Here is a 24,425-nt window from a genome sequence, read left to right on the forward strand (position 1 = left end):
CACGTAGGGGCCGTTCTCTACTTATCAGAGAAAGGGGTGGCTGGAGTGTGACTTTGTTTTTGTTTTTTAAGTCCACCCCAAAGCTACAGATATTTTTCCATGAGCCACTGAGTAACTGGCAGGAAATGCATCACCCTCTCTCCAACTTTAGTCCATTTTAGATCTTTAAAACATACAATTTGATGTTTGAAAGTTAAATTATAAGTTGAAGATGAAATCCTGAAGCTGAAAAAAGCCTTGGTTTTTCACTCATGCATGCTGGTTAGTGCAAACTGTTTTTATGGCCAAAGTTTGAGAGACATAAAATAAAGTGGTCCTGATGAAATATCACCATTGACCTCTGAGCTTGTTTGTTTTCCTGATAGAAATGTTCATTGCACGTGTCCAAGAAATTTGAAATTTAACAATTATGTTTTTACACATTGTGGCTACGATAAAATGGTGTAATTTTGTCATTTGAAAAAAAGACTTCAGACTTTTTGCCTCTATTAAAAAGGACAGCTGGATAGAGAAGGGATTATAATACCCCTACTGCAATACTTGCAGTGGTCTGCAGATGCAGTTTGACATCTGGTAATGTAAAGACAAAAGACAACACGCTTTTAAAAAGGATTAAAACACAATTTTATTTAAACATTTTAAAATCAGATCATCTCTTGCTGGGGAGTGGTCAGTTATTTACTCGCGAAGGGGGAGGAGGAGAGCAGGCCAAGGTCAACTTTTACTGCATGTTGGTTGCTTCTGTAGTTGTTCTTCACTGTCACACGTACCTGTTACTTGATGGCTGACTTCAGCCTGCTGCCATACACTAGGCCGGCATCACTCGTCGGCCTTTCTGGAGGTGCAACTCGGCCTTAAGGCTACGGCATGATGGGGAGACCTTGGCCTGAACATTCACGTGGTTAACTTCACGTGTAACACAACGGTAAAAGCCTGTTCACTTAAACGTGCACATACCTGCAGATTAGAAGCACAGAGAGAATGAGAGAGAGAGAGAGAGAGAGAGAGAGAGAGAGAGAGAGAGAGAGAGCAGTGTTTGCAGCCTGCAGCTTAAATACCCCAGGGAGTGAAGCACCTGAATCAGTAACCACCCCACAGCCATTGGCTCACAGCAAGTGAAGTCCCTCCCTCCACCCACACATACACACACACACCCAATCCCAAATGGATCCCTTACAGACTCGTTGACTCAATCCATAAGCCCTTACAGACCTAGGACCAATTCCATTTCTTCCCCTTAGCCCTCGTCTTGGCCCTTCCCCTGGTTTTGCGTGTTCCATTGAAGAAATGGAATTGGTCCTAGGTCTGTAAGGGCTTAGGACTTGAGTCAATGAGTCTGTAAGGGATCCATTTGGGACTGGGGGACAGACAACACCACTGCACACACAAACCACACCTAATCAGTGCCACTAGACTAAAGGTCAGATAAGATAAAGGTGCCAATACAGTCTACCCTGTTACAGGATGACATGCAGCAAAGGGCTGCAGATTGGATTCGAACCCCAGCCGCTGCAAAGAACTCACCCTATGTGGGGCACACAATCTACCTTTTGGGCTTGATGTTGCTCCATTTAGGCCCCAATCATACAGATGGCGTTTCCTCGGAAGGGTGGCTGGGCTCAGCCTTAGAGATATCTGGAGGGAACTTGGAGTAGAGCCACTGCTTGTTCGTGTCGAAAGGGGTCAGTTGAGGTGGTTTGGGCATCTGATCAGGATGCCTCCTGGGTGCCTCCTGCTGGAGGTGTTTCAGGCACGTCCCACTGGTCGGAGGCCGCGGGGCAGACCCAGAACACACTAGAGGTATTACAAGTCTCATCTGGCCTGGGAATGCCATGGGGTCCCCCAGGAGGAGCTGGAAAGTGTTGCTGGGGAGAGGGATGTCTGAGGTGCTTTGCTCAACCTGCTGCCCCTGTTACCCAGCCTCGGATAAACAGATGAAAATGAATGGACGGATGGATGGAAAACGCTTTCTGTGTGTTCGGCGATTTTTAAAGAAAACATGGCTTACAAACCCTGTGGGATTGAAAGGCATGTTTTCTTTAAAAATCATCTGTAAAATAAATACAAAATACAACCATTTAAATTTGTATGTCCCTCCCCTAAGCCAAAATAAAAAACATATATCCCTCCTGGGTGCGTAAAAAAAAAATTTGACATGCTTCCTCCTCTTTGCACCATCCCCTCCAGCCCCTCACGAGTAAGGAACAGTCCCTTAAGGCTTGGTATAGACGATCTGGGTTTGCTTGGTTTTGTCTGGGAAAGTTTGCATGTATCATCAGCCATTGAATTCACCGAGGAGGCGGAGGAGGAGGAATGGTACGTGTGTAGTACATAAGAACCAAACCAGGGTCACCTTTCGTGTTTCCACCCTGTTAAACTCTCTCCAGGTAAATAAGTTGCAGTTCTCACGGTGCGTTTGAGGTCAGTCGGTCTCCGGTAGCTTGTGTTTACACTTCACCCGCCTGTCAGGCAGATATTGAGCCGCGACAGATGACAGTGACAGGCTGGGTGTTGTTAACTGCTCGGTGATAAGAGATAAACGGGGTGACGGCGGCTGTCAGGCGCAGATAAAACGGACAATTAACGGTCTAAACTCGACAATGTGGCGGCAAGAAGCTCCACAACTGCTCGGCTGTGGATACGGTGTGAAGACCTAACGGCTGGGGGGCTAAACATGTTTACACGAGTGGATTTACTCAGCAAGAAACACCTCGACACCATCAGTTACTGACTCTGACTGACCACCGAGGAACATACTTGTATCTCTTTTGCCTTTTGTTAAGCTAATATCAACACAACTCGGACAATGCGGCTTTTTATTCGCATGTCAAGGTGCTCGCATGGAGTTCACCTGTCCAAGCTGAAGCTAACGCAGCAGAGGATGTTATGGCTGCAGCACCGGCTCACTCCTTCCGCTGCCCTCCGGAGGAAGAGACAGTCAACCGGGGTCAAGTCATCCCTCCACCCGACCCTCTCCTTCCCTCTGTCCTCACCCTGTGTCTCTGTCCTGCCCTGCAGTCCACTCAGAGGTCTCTCCATACTCTGCTCACACACACCGACAGTACGGACAGTCATACACACACCTGTTGCCTTTGCCAGCTCTTCAGCTGCCTCCACACCCACACCTGCCGGGTCAGTGAAGACCCAGACAGATACGGAGAGAGACCAGACACCCATCACGGTCCCCCCGCGGGAGGATGTTAAGAGGATACTACGACTGGCTCACCCTGAGAGATGGAGATTGGCAGGTGTGTATACTGAGAGTCCCCTTGCCTCAACATATCCATGACCAAAGAAGGTCTATCCATCCACAACACATCTCCAGTGGTCACTGACCCACCAGTTTTTGGACTAGCCTTTAGGTACTTCCCTTACAAGAGAATAAAAAGGTGTATTGTTAAAAAGCTTTCACTTTACTTATTATGATGTTTTTTTATTATAGGAAATAGTGAAGGTTAAAGCACACTGACTCAGAGCTCTCAAAACTTTATTGGGCTGCCATGAAGAGGATATACTCTATAGTACACACACTGTGGTCAGTCCAATGAAGATTTTATCCACTGTGCAGATGCTCTCTTATCTTTTCCTTCCTTCACTGGATGTGATAGCCTGCGCCCCGCCTAAATTTAGAAGGGAATCTGCACGTAGCCATGTTTCCGCAGCATCATTCTCCATTACAACACCAGAGGAATACTTTGATTACAGTTGTTGTCTCCCGTGTATGAGGAAGTGCAAAACCACAGCAGCATGAAATAAAAGTATAAGCAAAAGAGAAATGAAATTGAAAAAGAAATGAAAAAAGAAATTTTTCTAATCAGTAGCAACAGGAAGCCTCACTGTATCCTGCCTTGAGGACAGTAGCATTATTTGAACCCTCTGAGTCCCTCCCATATGATTCTTTGAAGGCTGTGACTTGAATCGTACCCTGAGGTGACCTTGCTTGGAGACAGGTTCCCCAGATAAGAAACTTTCATATCAAGTCAAATCATGTCTGTCATGTATGTCTGCTCTTGGCTGTTTGTGATGTTTATCTGGACAGCACTGTGAAAGTATTCACGCTGTGTTTTACCACATACCATGTTAAGTTGCTGTACTATATTACTAAACTACTACACATTATACTGTGTCTCATATCCCATTCTATATCACCATATACGTATATGTTACATTGAGTCTTGCACCATAGTCTATCATACTAATAGAAACTTTGAGTACTTTGGCGGCATGGTGGTGCAGTGGTTAGCATTGTAGGCTCACAGCAAGAAGCCTCAGGGTACCCAGGGTAGGAGGTTTGAACTCCCATGTCAGCGTGGGTTTTCTCCAGGTACTCTGGCTTCCTCCCATAATAACTGGTGACTCTAAATTGCCCGTAGGTGTGAATGGTTGTCTGTCTCTATGTGTCAGCCCTGTGATAGTCTGGCGACCTGTCCAGGGTGTACCCTGCCTCTTGCCCAATGTCAGCTGGCTATGTTCCATGGATAGGTTTCAGTCCCCCCATGACCCCCAATGGGATAAGTAGCTACAAAAAATGAATGAAAGAACGACCTTTGAGTACATAGACCTTTTGATTCTGCTGCCATTAAACACACCACTGTCCCTTTCTATTCTTATTTTAGTTCATGTACTCATTATTTTTCTCTGTTACTTTCTATTCTTATCTGCACTTATTTATGTCCTTGTGTTGCTGCAACAACTGAATTTCCCTCCTGGATAACCCCTTCAGAATATAGAGTTAAAACATCCTTTCATAAATTGTAGCCATGGGTTTTGCTTTCTACAATAATTTGGTTTAGATTAAGTTTTCTGTCTTTTCCTGTCTCTGCTTCAGCTGCCGTGGGCTTCCTGACTGTCTCCAGTGCAGTAACGATGTCAGCTCCCTTCTTCCTGGGTAAAGTGATTGACACCATTTACACTACTGGAGCAGACACAGAGACGATGACAGCCTCCCTGACATCATTATGTATCATGCTGACGGGAGTGTTCCTGTGTGGCGGGGCAGCCAATGCCGCCAGAGTCTACCTCATGCAGACCTCGGGTGAGACGAAGAGAGGGATCAATACTCTATACACAATATATATAGCCAATACAAACTCACTGATGTCTATATTTATGTGTGTGTGTGTGTGTATATATATATATATATATATATACAGTACAGGCCAAAAGTTTGGACACACTTTCTCATTCAATGCGTTTTCTTTATTTTCATGACTATTTACATTGTAGATTCTCACTGAAGGCATCAAAACTATGAATGAACACATGTGGAATTATGTACTTAACAAAAAAAGGTGAAATAACTGAAAACATGTTTTATATTCTAGTTTCTTCAAAATAGCCACCCTTTGCTCTGATTACTGCTTTGCACACTCTTGGCATTCTCTCCATGAGCTTCAAGAGGTAGTCACCTGAAATGGTTTTCCAACAGTCTTGAAGGAGTTCCCAGAGGTGTTTAGCACTTGTTGGCCCCTTTGCCTTCACTCTGCGGTCCAGCTCACCCCAAACCATCTCGATTGGGTTCAGGTCCGGTGACTGTGGAGGCCAGGTCATCTGCCGCAGCACTCCATCACTCTCCTTCTTGGTCAAATAGCCCTTACACAGCCTGGAGGTGTGTTTGGGGTCATTGTCCTGTTGAAAAATAAATGATCGTCCAACTAAACGCAAACCGGATGGGATGGCATGTCGCTGCAGGATGCTGTGGTAGCCATGCTGGTTCAGTGTGCCTTCAATTTTGAATAAATCCCCAACAGTGTCACCAGCAAAACACCCCCACACCATCACACCTCCTCCTCCATGCTTCACAGTGGGAACCAGGCATGTGGAATCCATCCGTTCACCTTTTCTGCGTCTCACAAAGACACGGCGGTTGGAACCAAAGATCTCAAATTTGGACTCATCAGACCAAAGCACAGATTTCCACTGGTCTAATGTCCATTCCTTGTGTTTCTTGGCCCAAACAAATCTCTTCTGCTTGTTGCCTCTCCTTAGCAGTGGTTTCCTAGCAGCTATTTGACCATGAAGGCCTGATTGGCGCAGTCTCCTCTTAACAGTTGTTCTAGAGATGGGTCTGCTGCTAGAACTCTGTGTGGCATTCATCTGGTTTCTGATCTGAGCTGCTGTTAACTTGCGATTTCTGAGGCTGGTGACTCGGAAGAACTTATCCTCAGAAGCAGAGGTGACTCTTGGTCTTCCTTTCCTGGGTCGGTCCTCATGTGTGCCAGTTTCGTTGTAGCGCTTGATGGTTTTTGCGACTCCACTTGGGGACACATTTAAAGTTTTTGCAATTTTCCGGACTGACTGACCTTCATTTCTTAAAGTAATGATGGCCACTCGTTTTTCTTTAGTTAGCTGATTGGTTCTTGCCATAATATGAATTTTAACAGTTGTCCAATAGGGCTGTCGGCTGTGTATTAACCTGACTTCTGCACAACACAACTGATGGTCCCAACCCCATTGATAAAGCAAGAAATTCCACTAATTAACCCTGATAAGGCACACCTGTGAAGTGGAAACCATTTCAGGTGACTACCTCTTGAAGCTCATGGAGAGAATGCCAAGAGTGTGCAAAGCAGTAATCAGAGCAAAGGGTGGCTATTTTGAAGAAACTAGAATATAAAACATGTTTTCAGTTATTTCACCTTTTTTTGTTAAGTACATAACTCCACATGTGTTCATTCATAGTTTTGATGCCTTCAGTGAGAATCTACAATGTAAATAGTCATGAAAATAAAGAAAACGCATTGAATGAGAAGGTGTGTCCAAACTTTTGGCCTGTACTGTATATATATATATATATATATATATATATACATATATGTGTGTGTGTGTATTTATCCTGGTCTTCATCTTTGTATTCACTATTCAGGAAAGTATAGGAAACAATAACTTTCAGTGTCTTATATTTCATTACCACTTTGATATCTGTGTTAAATATGGAGCCACAGCCAGGAGATGCTTATCTTAGCTTAGCATAAATATTATAATCAGGGGAAACAGCCAGCCTGGCTCTGTCCAAAGTTAAAAAAAATATATACTCCTACGAACACCTCGAAAGCTCACTAATTAACACGATCTATCATGTCTGTTTAATCTGTACACAAGCAGCAACCAGTTATGGCTGTTATTACTTCTTGGCGACCAGCAGCCAGGCACAGGCATTTCCTGGCAACCTTACAGAGATAATATTCCTGTTTGTGTACAGATTAAACCCGCAAGATGTTATCTGTGAGCTTCAGAGATGCACATCAGGCTTATTGTTAAACTTTGGACAAAGTCAGGCTGACTGTTTCCCCCTGTTTCCAGTCTTTGTGCTAAACTAGGCTAAGTGCCTGCCAACTCTAGCCCTTTGCTTTCTGGTTGCTCTCACCTGTAATTCCACGCCCCATTTTCATGTATAGACATGAGAGTGATATTAATCTTCTTATCTAACTTTCAGTGAGAACAGGAATAACCTTATTTCCCAGAAAGTTGAACCACTCCTTTAGTTAATTATTGTCTTTTTTTTTTCAATCAATTGATTGACTTTACAATATGCCAAATATAATGAGAAATACCCATCATAACTTAACAGAGCCTGAAGTTGAAAAAAATGTCATTTTATATGTGCAACTATCCACATTTGTGAAGCTGTAACCAACCACACTTTGTATTTTTATTGAATGATGGCCTGGGATGATTGATGACTTAGCAGAAATGGAGTTGATTCAGTTTGTGATGATTGACTTTTCTCTATTGTCCTCACTGATATCATTTCTCTCTTTAGGCCAACAGATTGTTCGTGATCTCCGTGCCTCTGTCTTCTCCTCCATCCTCAGACAGGAAGTGGCATTTTTTGACAGGAATAGCACCGGAGAGCTTATCAACCGCCTCTCTGCTGACACCGCCGTGGTGGGCCGCTCCATCACTGACAACCTATCAGACGGACTGAGAGCCCTCGCCCAGGCAATTGCTGGTGTCAGTATGATGGTGAGTACGTCTCTCTGAGTGCTCCACTGTGGTTGGCCAGGACAGGTTTGAATGAGGAGTCAATAGGTCTCCTTTGTGATATAGTAATATTGTGGAATAAAAGTGCTAGGTTAGGTTGTATTACTGATGTGTCTGAAATACTTTTAGATGTAAAGGGACAGTCCACATCAAAATCAAAATACATACATTTTCCTCTTACCTGTAGTGCTGTTTATCAATCTAGACTGCTTTGCTGAGAGGCAGAGTCTTGGAGATATATGATTTTAGGTTGAACTGTCCCTTTAACATAATTACTGCAATATAAGGACACACTCACTGTCAGTCTGACTTTAGAAACACCACAGTGAGAGTGAGGTGTTTGCCTGTGCAGTCTTTTGTTGTTCAGTACGAGGAAGTCGTTGTGATTTTCTTGACGTCTTTTGTTTGTGTCTTTTCTGCTGTGTTGTTGGTATGTTAGCTGCACATTACTGTTTAAAGACTGCAGGACTGTTGGGAAACAGGTTTATATATATGCTTCCTGTCAATCCAAGGAAAAGGATAGATTGTGTTGTTTAACTGCCACACCCGCAGGTATAAGCACTGTGTGTGTGGAGGTCACTCATATACAGTATTGACCAACAGGTGGTTGAACTGATAGTTACTTGGTGAGCTATTAATCTAAAGTATGCTTATCTGATATTCAGTCACTAGTCTCAACTTTTTCGTATCTGCAAACTTCTTTCGAACAGTTACAGAAAATCATAAAACATAATGGACGCTCTCAACAAACAAGTTGTTCTTAGAAGGAAGTAAAATGATTTCCTGGTGTAATGACTGTACAAGGAAATAGGTGGAAGTAATTGCTGATCAGTAACTGATTTGGTGTGAACATTTTTCTGTCTTCCTCCTCTACACCCTTCCTCTCTCTCCTTTCTTTTGACACCTTTTATTTCTATTGACGGGTGTTTTTTTTCCTCCTCTTTGTCCTCTTGTAGATCTATGTCTCCCCCAGTCTTGCGGGCTTTGTGTTGCTCATTGTTCCTCCAGTGGCTGGCCTCGCTGTACTCTACGGCAAATACCTTCGCTCCATCTCCAAATCCACACAGGACGCACTTGCACAAGCCACACAGGTACAGCACACAGAAACACGCAGATCAAAGAATAGGCTGAAACTTAGCTGCCAGGTATGGTGGAATATGAAGGAGTTAAATGGTTGGAAAAATGCGTATTAGCTTTTTGATATTTCTTTGTTTTGTAAGCACATGAGTGGTGTCACCAGATGTTCAGCAGCAGGGATCAATAAGACATTATTTGAGGATGTGGTAATTAAAAACAGGAAGTAGTGACAAAATGTAATTGCAAATTTGCAGTAGTGTTTGTGTACCCCTTAGTTTCTAATATAAATGCTGCACTGCCTGCATTAGCTTAATTAAATTCACAGATAGAGTAAATTTACAATGTTGATAATCAAGATAAAGTTGTAATAAAATGGATTGCATGTGTGTGTGTGTGTGTGTGTGTGTGTGTGTGTAGTTGGCAGAGGAGCGCATCAGCAACATACGGACGGTCAGAGCTTTTGGTAAAGAGCTGTCAGAGGTCAACAAATACACACAGAAGACAGACCAGGTCCTCAGCCTGGCCAGGAAGGAGGCTGTACTACGAGCCGGCTTCTTTGGAGTGGTAAGTCTGTGTATGCGTGCGTGTGTGGGTGCGTGCGTGCGTGCGTGCGTGCGTGCGTGCGTGTCCTACCAGTGAAGCAAACCAAACCACAGTTAGGAAATAAAACATTGCAAAGAGGCTTCCGCTTTTTTGCCCCTGTATTTCAAGTTTGTTGAATCACCACAGCACCTGCAATGTCAGAACATGATGTATGTTTCACCATAAAAAAGTATACCCTTACATGGTCAGAGAGTAAAAGGTTAAGATTGTGTTGAAACAACTCACAACTTGGCTTATGGCTCTTGAACAGGTTTTTCTCTTTATGTCTCCTCTTTATTTCTTTAACACTTGGGCGATATTTGCATTTTGCATATCGATGAAATTAAGCTTTAATTGTTCACCCTGATTTACGTTAGTGATGGTACACAGAATATATGAAACCCATTAGAATATAATAAGTCATCAGCACCACATGCTACAACCTTCAGAATGACCATAAAAATTAATTAACACCTATCTAAAACTCTATAAACAAACACATAATTTTATGGCTTTTGAATTAGATCTTGCTCTGTCTCTAAACTCTAAAGCTCTTTGAGAATCTCTCAACTGATCATTATTGAATGTATTGTCCTCTCTGTCTGTCTTCACTGTTGCATCATCAGGTATCTTGTTAGGGGCGGGAATCTCAAGACATCCCACATTTTGATTCTGATTCAGAGGGCTAAGATGTGAAGATAAAATGATTATCAATGCAGAAGAGTAGTAACAAATGGAAGCCTAGCTTAGCCTAGCTTAGAATGTAAACACAACGCACCTGTTAACATCCATTATGTTTCACCATCCATTTCGGTTAGCTGTCAGAAACATACAGTCCAGTCTTCAGAAACTGTCACAGACATGGATGTATTGAGAGAACTGGAAACAGCATTAAAGGCGAGGTCCCTTTAATCCCTATGAAAGTTGCTCAGTGGCGCATTAAGCCAAAAACGTTCGACGCCCCTGGTATAAAATTACCTGAACTTCCGCATCATTGGGCCCATAGAGCAGACACACTAAAGACTTTCACCGGCTGAGCTGCTAACCTCTGGTTAGAAGGGGGTTAAAATAATTCAATCATGTGGCTCTTCTAGACTTCAGAGATGTTGTCGGACCAAATGGTTGAAATCCTGACAGTGAAACGAGTCATTTCGTGGGGGTTGTGAGGCTCACGAAATTGTATCCACTGATTTACAGAGGTCTCTTTCATGATGTAAGTCTATGGGAAAAAGTCATTTTGGGCCCAGTGGCATCACATGACGGACTGGAAGATATAATTCCTCGGTTCAGTCACTATGTCAAATTGGCTTCAGAGCCTGGTGCTGTTCCTGGGGGCTTGGTCACAGGTGATCATAATTTAAGGGTCAGTTGGGTTTTAAATGTAAGATTATTGACCTCTCTGCATTGAGAATAATATTTCAAGAGAGAATAACTATACAAATATGTTTCTCCCCCCACCTGTAATATCAGTATGTGAATGTACGTCATTCTCCTTGCGTCTCCTCCCTCTAGACTGTTTCCCTAAATTGAATATTATCAGGTAAAATAATATTCTCCATGCTCAGTAAACTGCAGTTCAGAAACCAAAAGAGAGGGTCCAGTTAGCTGAAACATTAGCCTGTCAGATGGGCTGTATAATCAGTGATGCCAGATGTAGGAGTAATCAAATAACCCAGTGTGTGTGTGTGTGTGTGTGTGTGTGTGTGTGTGTGTGTGTGCCAGACTGGTCTCAGTGGTAACATCATGATCCTGTCAGTGCTGTACAAAGGAGGCCTCCTAATGGCCAGCCAGCACATGACCGTGGGAGAGCTCTCATCGTTCCTCATGTACACTTTCTGGGTGGGCATCAGTGTTGCAGGTAAGACACCAACATGTGCACATGTACTCTATTATTATGTGAATCTCCTGTACTGTATTGTTTACGTCAGTATGGTGTGTGTGTGTGTGTGTGTGTGTGTGTGTGTGTGTGTGTGTGTGTGTGTGTGTGGTGACTTCTGTTTGATGTGTAGGTCTGAGTTCATTCTACTCTGAGCTGATGAAGGGTCTTGGAGCAGGAGGCAGACTGTGGGAGCTGCTGGACAGGAAGCCAGAGTTTCCTCTAAATGGTCAGTACACACACACACACACACACACACACACACACACACAAAGGAGAGTATTACTCCACTGCATCAATGAGTTTTTTATATGTCCTGAAAACTAACTAAAACTAAGTGTTTCAGAATTGTTAAAAAGATTGTCTTTATAGTCTCAGCCTTCTCTCTGTGTAACTAGATGTATATTCACTGTTGGACATTTTATCTCTAACTATATACAGTATAACAGGTTTCAAAGACTCACTGCTTGCTCTGTCATTGCAAAACAGGTTAACAGGGGTAAAACAGAGGTATTTTTGCCCAAGTAGTTAATAAACACTGTGTACAATTTACATTTTAAGATGTAGTCAATTAATCTAGCACTGTTTTTGCTTTACTCCCTTGATCATTTATTTTATTTTTCCTCATATACTGTGTTAAACCACTCGAGCAAGTTAAACGTGTGCTCTGCAGGAATTGTTGGATAGTGAAAGTAAAAGCCAACCCCAGCTGTGCTCACTTGGCATTTCGTCTCACTATATTTGCATTTGTTTTGCTGCTGTGTCTGTGATTTTCATAGCGCCCTCTTTGATGCGTGCTGCTTACAGTCTGGAATCTGGTCCCCTACGTCACCTGCGCACTGTGCCCAGGAATGCCCCAAACAAAACAAAGTAGGATAAGAAGCAAAGACAATAGGAAAAACAGACAGAAGACAGTGTCTCACACACTTCTAGCGGGTCATGACCTGCAGTTACCGCTTATAGCCATAGGTGTTGCCAAAGAGACTGAAATGGAGATTGTAACTTTAATAATGGTTTTATCTTGGTGTCCCTCCTCCTCTGCTCCTCCACAGAAGGTCTCATGCTTCCTCCAGAACAGCTGAAGGGTCGATTGGAGTTCTCTGATGTGTCCTTTGCCTATCCGGCCCGTCATGAGGCTCCCATTTTCCAGAACCTCAATCTATTGGTTCCAGCTGGCACCATCATGGCCGTGGTGGGACCCAGCGGCTCTGGAAAATCAACCCTGGTCTCACTACTGCTCAGGCTGTACAACTGTGACGCTGGTAAGAGAACGATTGTTCTGTTCTGACAGTTTCAAAAATCTGTGATGACAAACGTAGCAACACAAGCCTCCATCAGATGGCTGTTTAACCTCTGAGAATGACCTTGTTTCTCCAGGTATCATCACTATAGATGGTCATGACATCAAAGATCTGAATCCCTATTGGCTCAGGAGTCACATTGGGACTGTCAGCCAGGTAATAAATTATTCTCTAACTCGTTTGTTTTCCTGTAAAACCCACAACACACACATCATCTGTACGTAGCCAAAAAACATTGAGAGCCTTGAGAAGATTGACGATTGATTGAAGATTGTTTTTCTCACATTTGTCATCTCCTCTTCCCACCTCTCTCCCAGGAGCCTGTGCTGTTTTCTTGCTCCATCAGAGAAAACATTGCGTACGGTGCAGTGGACCCAGACGCTGTGACCACAGAGGACATCTACAGGGCAGCCAGATTAGCCAACGCCTTTAATTTCGTCCAGTCTTTTCCTAAGGGCTTTGACACTGTAGTGGGGGAGAAAGGAGTGCTGTTGTCAGGTGAGAAGCAGAGCTAGAGACACAACAGGGTCATCATCACAACATCCACTGCACTGTTAATCTCTGCAAACACATATCTGCACGTATGCACAGCTGATGGGTTCTGATATTGCTGCTCTGTTGATGCATGGAAGCAGTCAGCAGGGTCGATGATACTGAGATAGATATTTGTTCCATAGATAAGATAAGAAAACTTTATTGTTCATTACATTGCATGAAATGGAAATTTGCTTTTGCCACTCTGGCAACACTGTAAAACAGACAGGGGTTAGTTGAGGTAGTTCGGGGATCTGATCAGGATGCCTCCTGGGCACCTCCCGTTAGAGGTGTTCAGGGCACGTCCCACTGGTAGGAGGAGCTGGAAAACGTTGCTTGGGAGAGGGACGTCTGGGGTGCTTTGCTTGGCCTGCTGCCCCCACGACCCAGCCTTGGATAAGCGGATGAAGATGGATGGATGGATTAAAAAAAACAAACTTTTTGATTTACATTTCAGAAAGACAGCACTGCTTAAAGTTTCCAAGTCTTTCTAACTCTGACTCTTTCACAAGTATTTGTATTTAATGTGTATTCATATCTTGTCACACAGTAGAATTATGGCCAATTATTATTTTTTATTTACTTTATGAAATGCTTTATTACTCTATTAAAGGGATACTTTGGCTCTTGGGCTGTTGCTCAAACTACAGATTGTACCTCTGCATTTTCATATGCCCGCCACTGCAGACACATAGAATGTAGAAGTGAATTGAGAAAGCCCCCCTCAATTTAAAACAAGGTTCTGCAACTGCACTGCCTATTTCTCATCTAAAACATCTTCAGAGACATATTTTAGTGCACTGTTTGGTTGTAATGCGAGAATTTGTGAACAGGAATTGGATCCTGTTTCCTGTATTGTTGTAACAGAGGCTTAAAATACTGAGATCAAATGGTAAAACTAAGCAGTGCTGATGAATTATGAAACATGATTCTGTTACTGCGTTGCCTGTTTCTTGCCTCAAATGTTTTCAGATTTTCAGAAACACATTTTAGCTTACTGTTTAACTGTACCTCAAGATTGTTTGTTACCAGTCTGTCACCATATTGTTTCCTGTGTCAAAATGGACAAGCTTGCTTTACATCATCCACCAGCGAGAGCGTTTATTGGTTTGGTGTGGCATAGTGCATTCTGGTAGTTGTAGGTTTTCTACCTCTTGAGCAACAGCGAACGCCACAGTCCTTTACCTCTGTTTACTGTGGTCATGTAGCACCAATTTCAAGAGTTCTGCACCTTTCTACTGCATAGACAGCCCAGTTTTATGAAAAGACCATTTTCCAGCAGTGAAATACTTCTTAAACTATCATGGCTCCATGTATACAGTACACATAAGGCATATTTAGATGCAGCCTTTATGTGTATACATGGTTAACTTGTGTGTTTGTTTCTCAGGTGGTCAGAAGCAGAGGATAGCCATAGCCAGAGCTCTGCTCAAGGTGAGTACAGCAACATGCTTGTTTGTTTTACTGTTCATCCACAGCAGAAGAAAGCACAACTCCGATCATATCTGCTATCTGCAGATAACATTTGTTCACATTGAATCAGAATCAACACTCAAGTCTCTGCTTTCCTTTTTTTCTGTGAATTATTATAAAACTATTTGTGTTTTCCCTCCACAGAATCCTAAAATCCTGCTATTAGACGAGGCGACCAGGTGAGAAAGACTAAAGAAATGTTTCAATCACAAAACCACTTTACTTTTACTATCTTTTTCTGTCTGCTTTTATTTACTCTGCTCAGCACTGTAGATATGTATGAATACTATAATAATAATGACTTCAGAAACTGTTTTTATTTTGCTGGTTTAAGATTGTTTTGTTGAATGAAACCCTAAACAACCATCTTTCCTCAGTGCATTGGATGCTGAGAATGAGTTCCTGGTCCAGGAGGCCTTGGAGCGTCTGATGGAAGGTAGATCTGTCCGTCTTTTTTGTCTCTCTCTCAAATTGTATTCATGCCAGAATAAAGCTTCAGTACTGCTTCTCCTAGTGCACTGATGCCACCTCTGTTTCTCTTGACTCATGATTTCCTGCTGCTCTCACCCAAACAACAGGAAGGACAGTCGTGATCATTGCTCACCGTCTCTCTACCATCCAGAATGCTCACGCTGTTGCTGTACTGGACCAGCGGCGTATAGCAGAGTGTGGCCAGCACACAGAGCTGCTAGGCAACAGGCAGGGACTGTTCAGAAAACTGATGGAGAAACAGGCGTTTCTACAAGATGAACAGCAACGAGCACTTCGCTGAGAGGACAGGGAGTACAGACGAGTGGATGAGGAAGAGGTGAGGTCAATGCCTAGGAATAAAGTGGCTTTGCTTCAGAAGGGGTGGGGCAGCGGGGAAGATAGGTATTGCCTGGAATGAACAAAGATGGATAAAACTAAAGGAAAGCAGATCTTTCCACAGGGCAACAGATGAACACTAGAAGAAGAGGAGAATGGAAAACCCACCGAGAAACATTGAAGGGTTTTTCTTAAATGCTGCGACTGTCTATTCACTGCTGAACTGACTGTTTAGCTCCACATGAGGAGCTGTTTGAAAAGGAAACAAACAGGGTAATCTGCCGTGAAGACCCACGAACTGAAACAAGGATCAGGTTCTTAGAGATGCTTTATTTTGAAAATATCTAACTAATATCTGCACTGAAAGACAAGGTCTGAAAGAGGATGAAAAGGAGACACGATGAAGACAGACACTCCTCACACAGCAACATGTCATTTTTTAAAATCACTGTTACTACCATAGTTTTCGAGGAAAGCCTAAATCCTGTTTAAAAATAGTTCAGGCGTACCTGAGACGTGCAGAATGTAAATGTGACCGTATGCATCTGGTGCAAATGACTTTCACTCTCACTTTCACTGTTGTCTGTTATCACTTCATGATTTTCATAAGCAAACCAAAAACAGTCCAGTACCGTGTATACACAACTGCTAAATGTGTATTTGTGACATATTGTTTCTATTTAAAACTTGAAGCCCTCATGCAGAGTATTTACAGACATTATTTAAAGGAAGCAGCTATTTGTGTTGTAGTAAAGCAGGACTGGACACTATGAGGACATGAATTAAAGTCCAGGTAAAGTAAAATCAGAGAGTTCTTTCTTAACACATGAAACATGTTAGAAAGGACTTGTTGAAAATGTGAAAAGACTGAGAACTGTGCAGTGCTCTGTTGTTAAGTTAGACAGTTAAAAAACTGTTTCTCATCATTCTGTGTCCAGGATTTTTTTTAACATAACCCCTCCCCTCACCATATAAAAACTAACGTGTAGCATCAGTGTTGTTTTGTTCCTCCCTGTGAGTGAGTGGTGAGTTTGCTACATTCAGCAATCTCTCTTGGCTCCTTCAGTCTAATAAACACACGAATAACTATCTTTGTTAAATGCTACTATCATATAAAAACAAGCAAACTCACCAACATACCTCTCAGTCTTTCAACCGGAGTCAGCTACCCAGCCTGCTGGCGGTTAATGCTCACTGCTGTGGTGGTGTTCTTTGTGCTAATGTTAGCTGCTGAACGAGCTGAATGAGAGCAGCTTCACAGCAGATGCACCCACGGCGTCACAGCTTTTCACATTTTTTAAACCTTATTTCATATTCTTGCCATTTTTTTCATCAGTAGAAAACACACTTTTCTGTGATGAGACAAACTCAGAACACATATTTAGTTTTTCTTTACCCAGACTTTAATTTCTGCACATTTGCCATGAAAAATATTAGTGATTGTCCTGTGAGTCACAGCTGAGGTGCTACACATCTTAAAAAAAAAAAAAAACATTATTTCTTTCACCAAGGACTTGGTCTCAGTTAATCGTATTTACATTGGGATGGGTTTACCAGTATGTTTAGATTCAGTGAGATTTCCTTGCTTTAGATTTAAGTGACTGCCCTGGAACTGCTAAACCTTTCCATGGTTACATGTCAAACACAGTAACTGTGCACTTGGGAGGGTTGAGTGAGGCGAGCTGAACAGCCTCTTCTCTGTAAGATGTTCTGCTGCTCTCTGGGAGGCACGAAAAGGGAGACATGTCATTAAAGTCAGAGGTGGTCTGTGTGTCATGATCACATCTCTCTTAGCAAGTATCTCATTGTCTAAAATCCCTAATCCCTTCATCTTTTATCTTGTCTTGTAATCTCAGTCACTTTTCTTGGTCTAATCTATAAATGGTGGAAAAACAGAAAATCAGAAACTAACATTACGTCATACACATTTCTGACTGAACACTGTTGACCACTGTGTCTCTCTGTCTCTTCCATAATTGAACAGGATGTGCACTTGGCCGACATTAAATTCTGTGTAAACCGCTCTAAAAGCCACAGCGCTCATGTTAAAGGGCTCGGCTAAGAAGGAATGATTCTCCTCAGTAAATATTTTCATGGTAAATGTCCACTTCACTGCTCAGGGGGAGTCTGTTGGACTGGAGTGTTACGTGAGACATGCAAATGGTCTCAGTTTGAATACCCTACAGCTCTAAAGGGACTGCAGATTGGACTGTTTCTAGAATTGCTCGTGAGAAACAACTAGATGTCTGATGAGAAGCTTTAATTGATTTACAGCAAATGATCACATATTATATAAATGTGTTTTTCTGATGTTCATGTCCCGTAAAATGTCTGACCTTGACTATACTGACCTGTATCTGTCACTAGAGAGGTGTTTTCACATTCCTCTACTGAAGCAGGCAGTGTCGATGCATTTCCATAAAATCCAACCCACATCATCATTATTGGCTGATATTGGCTTCAAAATGAAATATTGGAATGGGCCAGAATGCCAATTTCTGTCAATACGACAAACCAGTTTTTTTCTTTCTTAAACCACCACAAAGGAAAAGAACAGGCTGTGAATGATTATTATCCTTAGAGCTTTTCAAATTTTAAAGGAAAGTTTAAAGACAATGAAATAATAGTACTAAACAGTGCAAACACAAATACATGGTCTTAAGCCAGAAGCCAGGGTATTACACAAGTAGGCCTACATAAATGAAAGTACATACAATAATAATAAAGATAAAGTGGGGTTCAATCATACAGATAGAGAGGTATGTTCAGTCAGAGGATTCGGGGAAGAAAGTTGTGTAATTTTTAGTGGCAAAAAGTAGCTGGAAATGCGGCAGCAGGTCATGAAAAACTACTTTTTTGTTTGTTGGTTTCGAACAATTGTTTGCAGCCTGGTATCCACCACCCCCTCTATTTCCTGACGACAAAGTCAGCTCATATACATGGAATCATCATCATGTCACATAGAAACGTTGATGTGATTCGTATGAAATTTACAAATGTAATGTATCTGTGGTTTTTGCAGAAACCGATTATGCCAAAATTTTCTTCTGGCGGCTGAGCTTCTAAGATCTGAGATTCAAATGACGCAAGGCAACCTAGATTAACTATGTCAGTAATACAAAATGCTTGAACAGTAACCTGGAACCCTCAGCAGACTTATCAGTACAGAGAGCGAGAGTTAACTTTATATGTGGTCAGACCATGTTTTACGAAATATTAATCACAGCAAAGTATTTTTACATAATTTAAAAACTTGTCTGGAGGGAAACTTTAAGTCAGTCTCTATTCGTAAGTATATTTCCTATATTTTCACTGTCTATTTCTAAAACAAAAGTCAGACAGTATGTTGCAGGAGTTTTTCTTTGACATGAATTAGATTTGAATATTGCACCAGTTTTATATATAAAACATTATCAACACAATATTTTCCTACAATATTTTTTTTTCTCTTACCATTTGAATCAGATGAAGAGACTGCAAACCTGTGTGCATTTCTCTGAATGTTCATGCTAGGTTTTTTGTTTTTTTGTTTTTTTTGTATGTTTTTTATGAGTTAGAAACTTGAATTATTGTGAACGTAACTTTCTTTCATGGTTTGACGGCAGTGATGCGCAGAGACTCTAAAAACTGGACATTTAAACAAATCAGTCTTGATAATATTTAAACAAGGAATATATTAAAACAGCATTGATCACTGATGACTGACCACATGAAAGCCTTGTAATGTTGTCTGTGTCTGGTTTTATAAATGTAGAGGTTTTATATATTTATTACAGTGTATAGACTGTACGGCAACAACATGTGAGCTCTGTTCTCTGTCTCAGTTACTTAACTTTAATTAAGATAACTTAGTTAAGAAAGTTTCCATGTGCTTTGTTTTCTTTTGTGATGATTTTAATGTTGTGTCTTAAAGGTAGCAACAGATTTTAATTTCCTCACACCCCATTAGTTATCATCTCAAATTGAAACCTTTATTTTAATGTCACACCATGAACATTGTCTCTGAACATCACATGTCCAGACTTGTGTCAGGTGGAAGTACATTTTTAAAATCACCAAACTCCACCTATTCACATTAAATTGAAAGAATTCATGTTTTGTTAAAAATCACCTCAACACTCACTCCGTAAAAAGTGAAAGTTTCCCAGTTAATGACAGATCCATGTCTAATAACAAATCACAGAAGACCACCAAGAGGTTCTTCTCTTTTTTTAAACTTTGTATAAGTTATAAAAATCATGATCTAAATGATGTATGATAGATTTTTTAATTATTTTTGTGTTTGGTAAATTATTCCATGTAAAGGTAAATAAAGTGAGGTATTGATAGTTTTTATTTGTGGGAAGATTGCTTTTGTTATGTTGATATTTTTTTGCATTGGCATAGATTTTAGGGGGGGGGGCGTGGGGGACGTGTCTCCCTCAATAAAAACATTAAAGTAGCAGAGGACTGAAGATATTTACACCATAAATTGGTACAAAAAAAAATCACTAGAATGCAGGAAATTAAGTGCTAAGGCTCAAAATTTTCCAGCAGAGAACCCCCAAATCTCTCCATTTGATATGTTTCTTCCCATTGTTGAATTTAAACCTACGCCCTTCTTTAAGTTGCTGTGTACGTTTTGGTATGTTTAGGCTCATACTGTGAACACTTTTATTAAATTGGAACATATTTAAATAGCTTCAAAATGTGAATTTTTGTTTTGTTTGTTTTTAATAAGTGAAGATGACATTTTATTACATTGCTTTAAGGGGTTAGGTAGACCCATATTATATTGTATGTCTTAAATACAGTGGTCATATTAGCACCCTTTAATCACCATTCCTCTACTGAGCCACTAAAATTGATGAGAAGAGGAGGCAAACTTACGCCTCATCCTTTGCTTTATCAGTATAGATTATATTTAATAGCTTGTAACGCATCACATTTTCTCATTCAACTTAACATGCTGACATTTCTCATAGTATACTTGTATGATTGTGTCTGGTGTGTTTCCATGCAGTGTGTCAGGCTGTCACTAGGTGGTGCTTTTGCCTCTTACTTTTACCTACAGGGGGCTCAAGAGTAGTGTTCGCTGCTCACTCGGTGGGATCAATGTTCATTCAATCCATCATACTAAAATAAAACTTCTTGGTAATGATATGAGCAATGTGTATTCAGCTGCTGAAAGGTTGTGTTGACAGCGCGGTAAGCTTCTCGTACAAATAGACTCTGCACATTGTCTTATCTGCCCGCACACAGACCGGTCCTGGCAACACAGTAAATTATGGCAATCAGTTGATTTATTCTCCTTCTGAGTGCTTGTTGCTCTTGTGGGGCAGATTAAGAGTCTGTCAAGATACATTGAGTGCGTCAATCAGCCTTTTTAGAATCAGGCTCAGCCGTTGTGTGATAGAGAGGGATTTCTAAACAGCACAGGCACAAGAGGCAAAGACATGCTGTAAAAGACCAATGAAAATAAAACTGAAATATCTTGGAAATTATGCTCTTCTTATGCTCAGAATGAGTGGGTGTTCATTCATGACCTTTGGTGACAGTATGATAAAGATCATCTAAGTTTAAAGACTTTAAACCTCAGCTTTATTCTCACCATGGGCCAACCCTCCAGCAGAGGCAGCCCTTGTGTTCCTGCCCTGCAGAGGACGTCTCAGCTGGCTCATGCAGCTCACCAGGTGCTGCTCAGCCCTGCATGGGTTTCCAATTCCAGCTCCATGTGCTGCAGCTCCGCTTGCTTTTCTCTGTATCTACTCCAGAGCTATTTGAGGAACTACAGGAACTGAGAGGCTCTGACCCTTTACGGCCTTACGCAACTAAATGATATGATAATCTGTTTGCCTTATTTGTTCATAAGAGAGGAAAGTAAATATCAGAATAATTCACACATTTAGAAAAAAGATACTCTTTTTAAGCTCCTGCAGCATTCAGTGAAGCTCAACCATGCCACACCTCTGTGGTTGGTAGGAGCATGCAGAGATTTACTAGTGGAGAGAGTCTTTGGTCTCAGGAAGCAGATTTAAAATTATTTTAAAGGAATACTTCACAGACAAAATGACCATTTGTAAATCCAGTAGTCATGCTATGTTACCTTGAATTCACTAACCTTAGCACTGGAGTCTGGCTTTAAAGAGAGCATTGATAAGTTTCACTTTCAGTTCAGATTTAAACTGTAATGTTTTAGCAAAAATGAATGTGTTTGGGAAGTATTGGGGACTCGAATGGATAAATGAGACTTGAATTATACTGCACAAGTTGTTTAAGAGTTCGTAAATATGATTTTATATAGGCCAAACATATTGTCAAACATGGCCCCCAATCCGTAAAGCCATGCGTGATAAAGTTGTCTTCACAAATTCAAGGAAATACGGCATGACTAATGATTTACAAATGGTCATTTGGTGGGTGAAATATTGCTGTAAGTGAAACCAATTGTTAGTATGAGACATCCCACCACTATAAAACAAGGTGCACTTCACAGGCACAGTTGCATCTTTTTTTTATATCACTTAAAAAAGAGAGAAATTTGCTCAAAACTCTCACTGATCAGGCGTGTTGCTCCCAGTTGTGCCTCTGTGGTGAAATACTGCCCACTTCTTCAGGAATTAAATGCCTTGTAGCACAAATTACATTAAAATGTCTCGTTAGCCTGAGGAGACGTCTGGATTATCTTTGGGCAGGTTTCAAGAGAGGATCAGGAGTCTTGTTTACCCTTGCCAGGAGCATTAGAAAGCAGCGTTAGAAAGCAGTGCATACTCAGCAAGGAGCTGATTTGTGCAGCACGTCACTAACACATGAGGCTAAACAGGAACAGGAACGTGTCAGACAATTTGGACTGCTTATTAAAGGAATACTTCACCCACAAAATAACCATTTGTATGTTAGTTAGTAAAGCTGTGTTACTTTGAATTAGTGAAGAAAATTTTGTTTTTCTCACATGCCTCCACAAAACTGCACATTTTCACTTATTAGGGTATATATACCCTGATGAAGACTCTTGCTGGCTTATCCGTGAATCAATAAAGGATCTTTAACTACAGTCAAAGCGCCTTGGATGCAATTTAGGACTGCCTGCCTGTACCATAGACTTTTACGCTCAGTGAGGTGGCCAGTCGTTGTTTTATCTTTATGTAATTATTCGCCCTATTCTTGAAGAGCACCTGTTTTGATTTTTTACAATTAACTACATAGGGGCTTAACCCAGTGCAACACTTCCTATTTTTTTCCTCAATATTAATTGATTGATTGATTAGGGACCATGTTTAAAAGCAAAGCTATATTGAAACATACAGTTTCAAGCACTCACACAACTTGTGCAGTATAATCCAAGTCTCATTATGCAGTCGTATGCTCAATGCTTCCTGAACACATTCATTTTCACTATAAAAATTCAGTGCTGGAGTCTGGTTTCACTTTTAGTTAAATGTTAAATTGTAATTTTTAAGATAAAATGCATGTTTTTGGGAATTAATGAGCATATTACTGGATAAAGACGACAGCTGAGACTTGGATTATACCGCACAAGTTGTGTGAGAGTTTTTAAATGACTGCTTTTCTGTAGTTTTGCCATTGTTAAACGTGGTGCCCAATCAATCCATGGATTACTATGACCCCTGTTTTCCATGGAGGCAGGCCAGAAAATCAAAATTTTCATTTCAAATTTAGGCTAACACAGCATGACTAACTGATATACAAATGGTCATTCTGTGGGTGAAGTATTCCTTTAAGAATATATCCACATTTTTACAAGCCGGTCTTAAAATGAAAACTGTTTGAATTTGGATAAGAATATTGTTTTAAGACAACACTGGAAAAAGAAACTATCCTTAAAATACCTTTACCTGTCCTTTAACAATATCCTCAGTATCCTTTCTTCACTGTAACACCTGAGATAGAAAACTTATCTCCAACAAGCCTCCTGCCTGTTCTCTACATGCACCACGGTAGCCTCGGTCAGTGAGCACACTGCCACACTTAAAAAGGTAGGACATTTGTGTACAGCATGTGTATTGGTTCCAGCGATTGAATGCCGAGGCTTGTGCTATTCTTACACTTTCTCTGTCACTCTGACCCTCTGTGCTCTCATGAGAGAGACACAGAGTGTTGACTGGAATAAAAATCGAACTGAGTAGGTAGCAAAGGTAGATGACTGAGCATGCTCTGAAAAAAACATCCATTTGTCTCCACCTGTCCACTTCTCTGCCTTTTATTTTACTAAAATAACCACTGTGCAATTTACAAATATATAAAAAAGATACTTTACTTCTAAAAAAAATAAAATAAATAACTTTAAAAAAAAATCTCCCCTTCAGTCCAAAGTCTCTCCTTCAGCTGGCTGGGTGTCATTTCTTCTGACAAACTGAACTCATTTTTCCTGCCACCTGCTGCACATGCCCTTTCACCTCCCTCTCTCTCCTCCCCTTACCCTAGTAGACTTTACAGGAGCCTCCCTGGACTCTCCTCCTCCTCGGCCCCTCTGACCTCCCCTTCCCTCCTCCCTCCCCTCTGCCGCTTGCTCCCTGACAACTGCCAGCCCCTTTACATTTTAGGCGTTACGCAGGCCCTCGTATCCAAAACGGCTCACAACAAGTACATAAAAGTAGCTCTACCTTGCTCTCTGCAGCCCCTCCACTCCCGGACCCCCTCCCACAACACACACGCACACCTTCAGGCACAGAAACAACATTCTCTGAAAACTTGCAGGGCCAATTAAGGCAACTTACTGCCCAACTAATAATGCCTGATTAAAAGCATAGACAGCATAAAGATTCAACGTTCTTTGCTTATCTTTAACCTTT

The 24,425-nt window shown here is 41.4% G+C and overlaps 1 protein-coding gene across 1 annotated transcript; it reads left to right on the forward strand.

Annotated features, from left to right (window-relative positions):
* The first annotated feature begins 2,250 nt into the window (after positions 1 to 2,250).
* Positions 2,251 to 20,312, forward strand: abcb10 (ATP-binding cassette, sub-family B (MDR/TAP), member 10). The gene is made up of 14 exons (XM_033627858.2): positions 2,251 to 3,248; positions 4,829 to 5,035; positions 7,763 to 7,965; positions 8,940 to 9,074; positions 9,478 to 9,624; positions 11,365 to 11,500; positions 11,652 to 11,747; positions 12,571 to 12,780; positions 12,896 to 12,975; positions 13,137 to 13,317; positions 14,744 to 14,787; positions 14,971 to 15,005; positions 15,204 to 15,262; positions 15,405 to 20,312. Exons 1-14 carry the CDS (start codon positions 2,807 to 2,809, stop codon positions 15,596 to 15,598), a joined length of 2,169 nt encoding a protein of 722 aa, XP_033483749.1. The 5' UTR covers positions 2,251 to 2,806; the 3' UTR covers positions 15,599 to 20,312.
* The last annotated feature ends 4,113 nt before the right edge of the window (positions 20,313 to 24,425 follow it).

This window comes from Epinephelus lanceolatus, chromosome 2, assembly GCF_041903045.1.
Source record: "Epinephelus lanceolatus isolate andai-2023 chromosome 2, ASM4190304v1, whole genome shotgun sequence".
NCBI classification, from domain to species: Eukaryota; Metazoa; Chordata; class Actinopteri; order Perciformes; family Serranidae; genus Epinephelus; species Epinephelus lanceolatus.

Excerpts from the sequence above, each read along its gene's own strand:
- abcb10 (XM_033627858.2), top strand. The coding sequence starts at position 2,807 with ATGCGGCTTTTTATTCGCATGTCAAGGTGCTCGCATGGAGTTCACCTG. Across the intron at positions 9,075-9,477 it reads CACTTGCACAAGCCACACAG|TTGGCAGAGGAGCGCATCAG; the intron begins GTACAGCACACA and ends GTGTGTGTGTAG. Across the intron at positions 15,263-15,404 it reads CTTGGAGCGTCTGATGGAAG|GAAGGACAGTCGTGATCATT; the intron begins GTAGATCTGTCC and ends CCCAAACAACAG.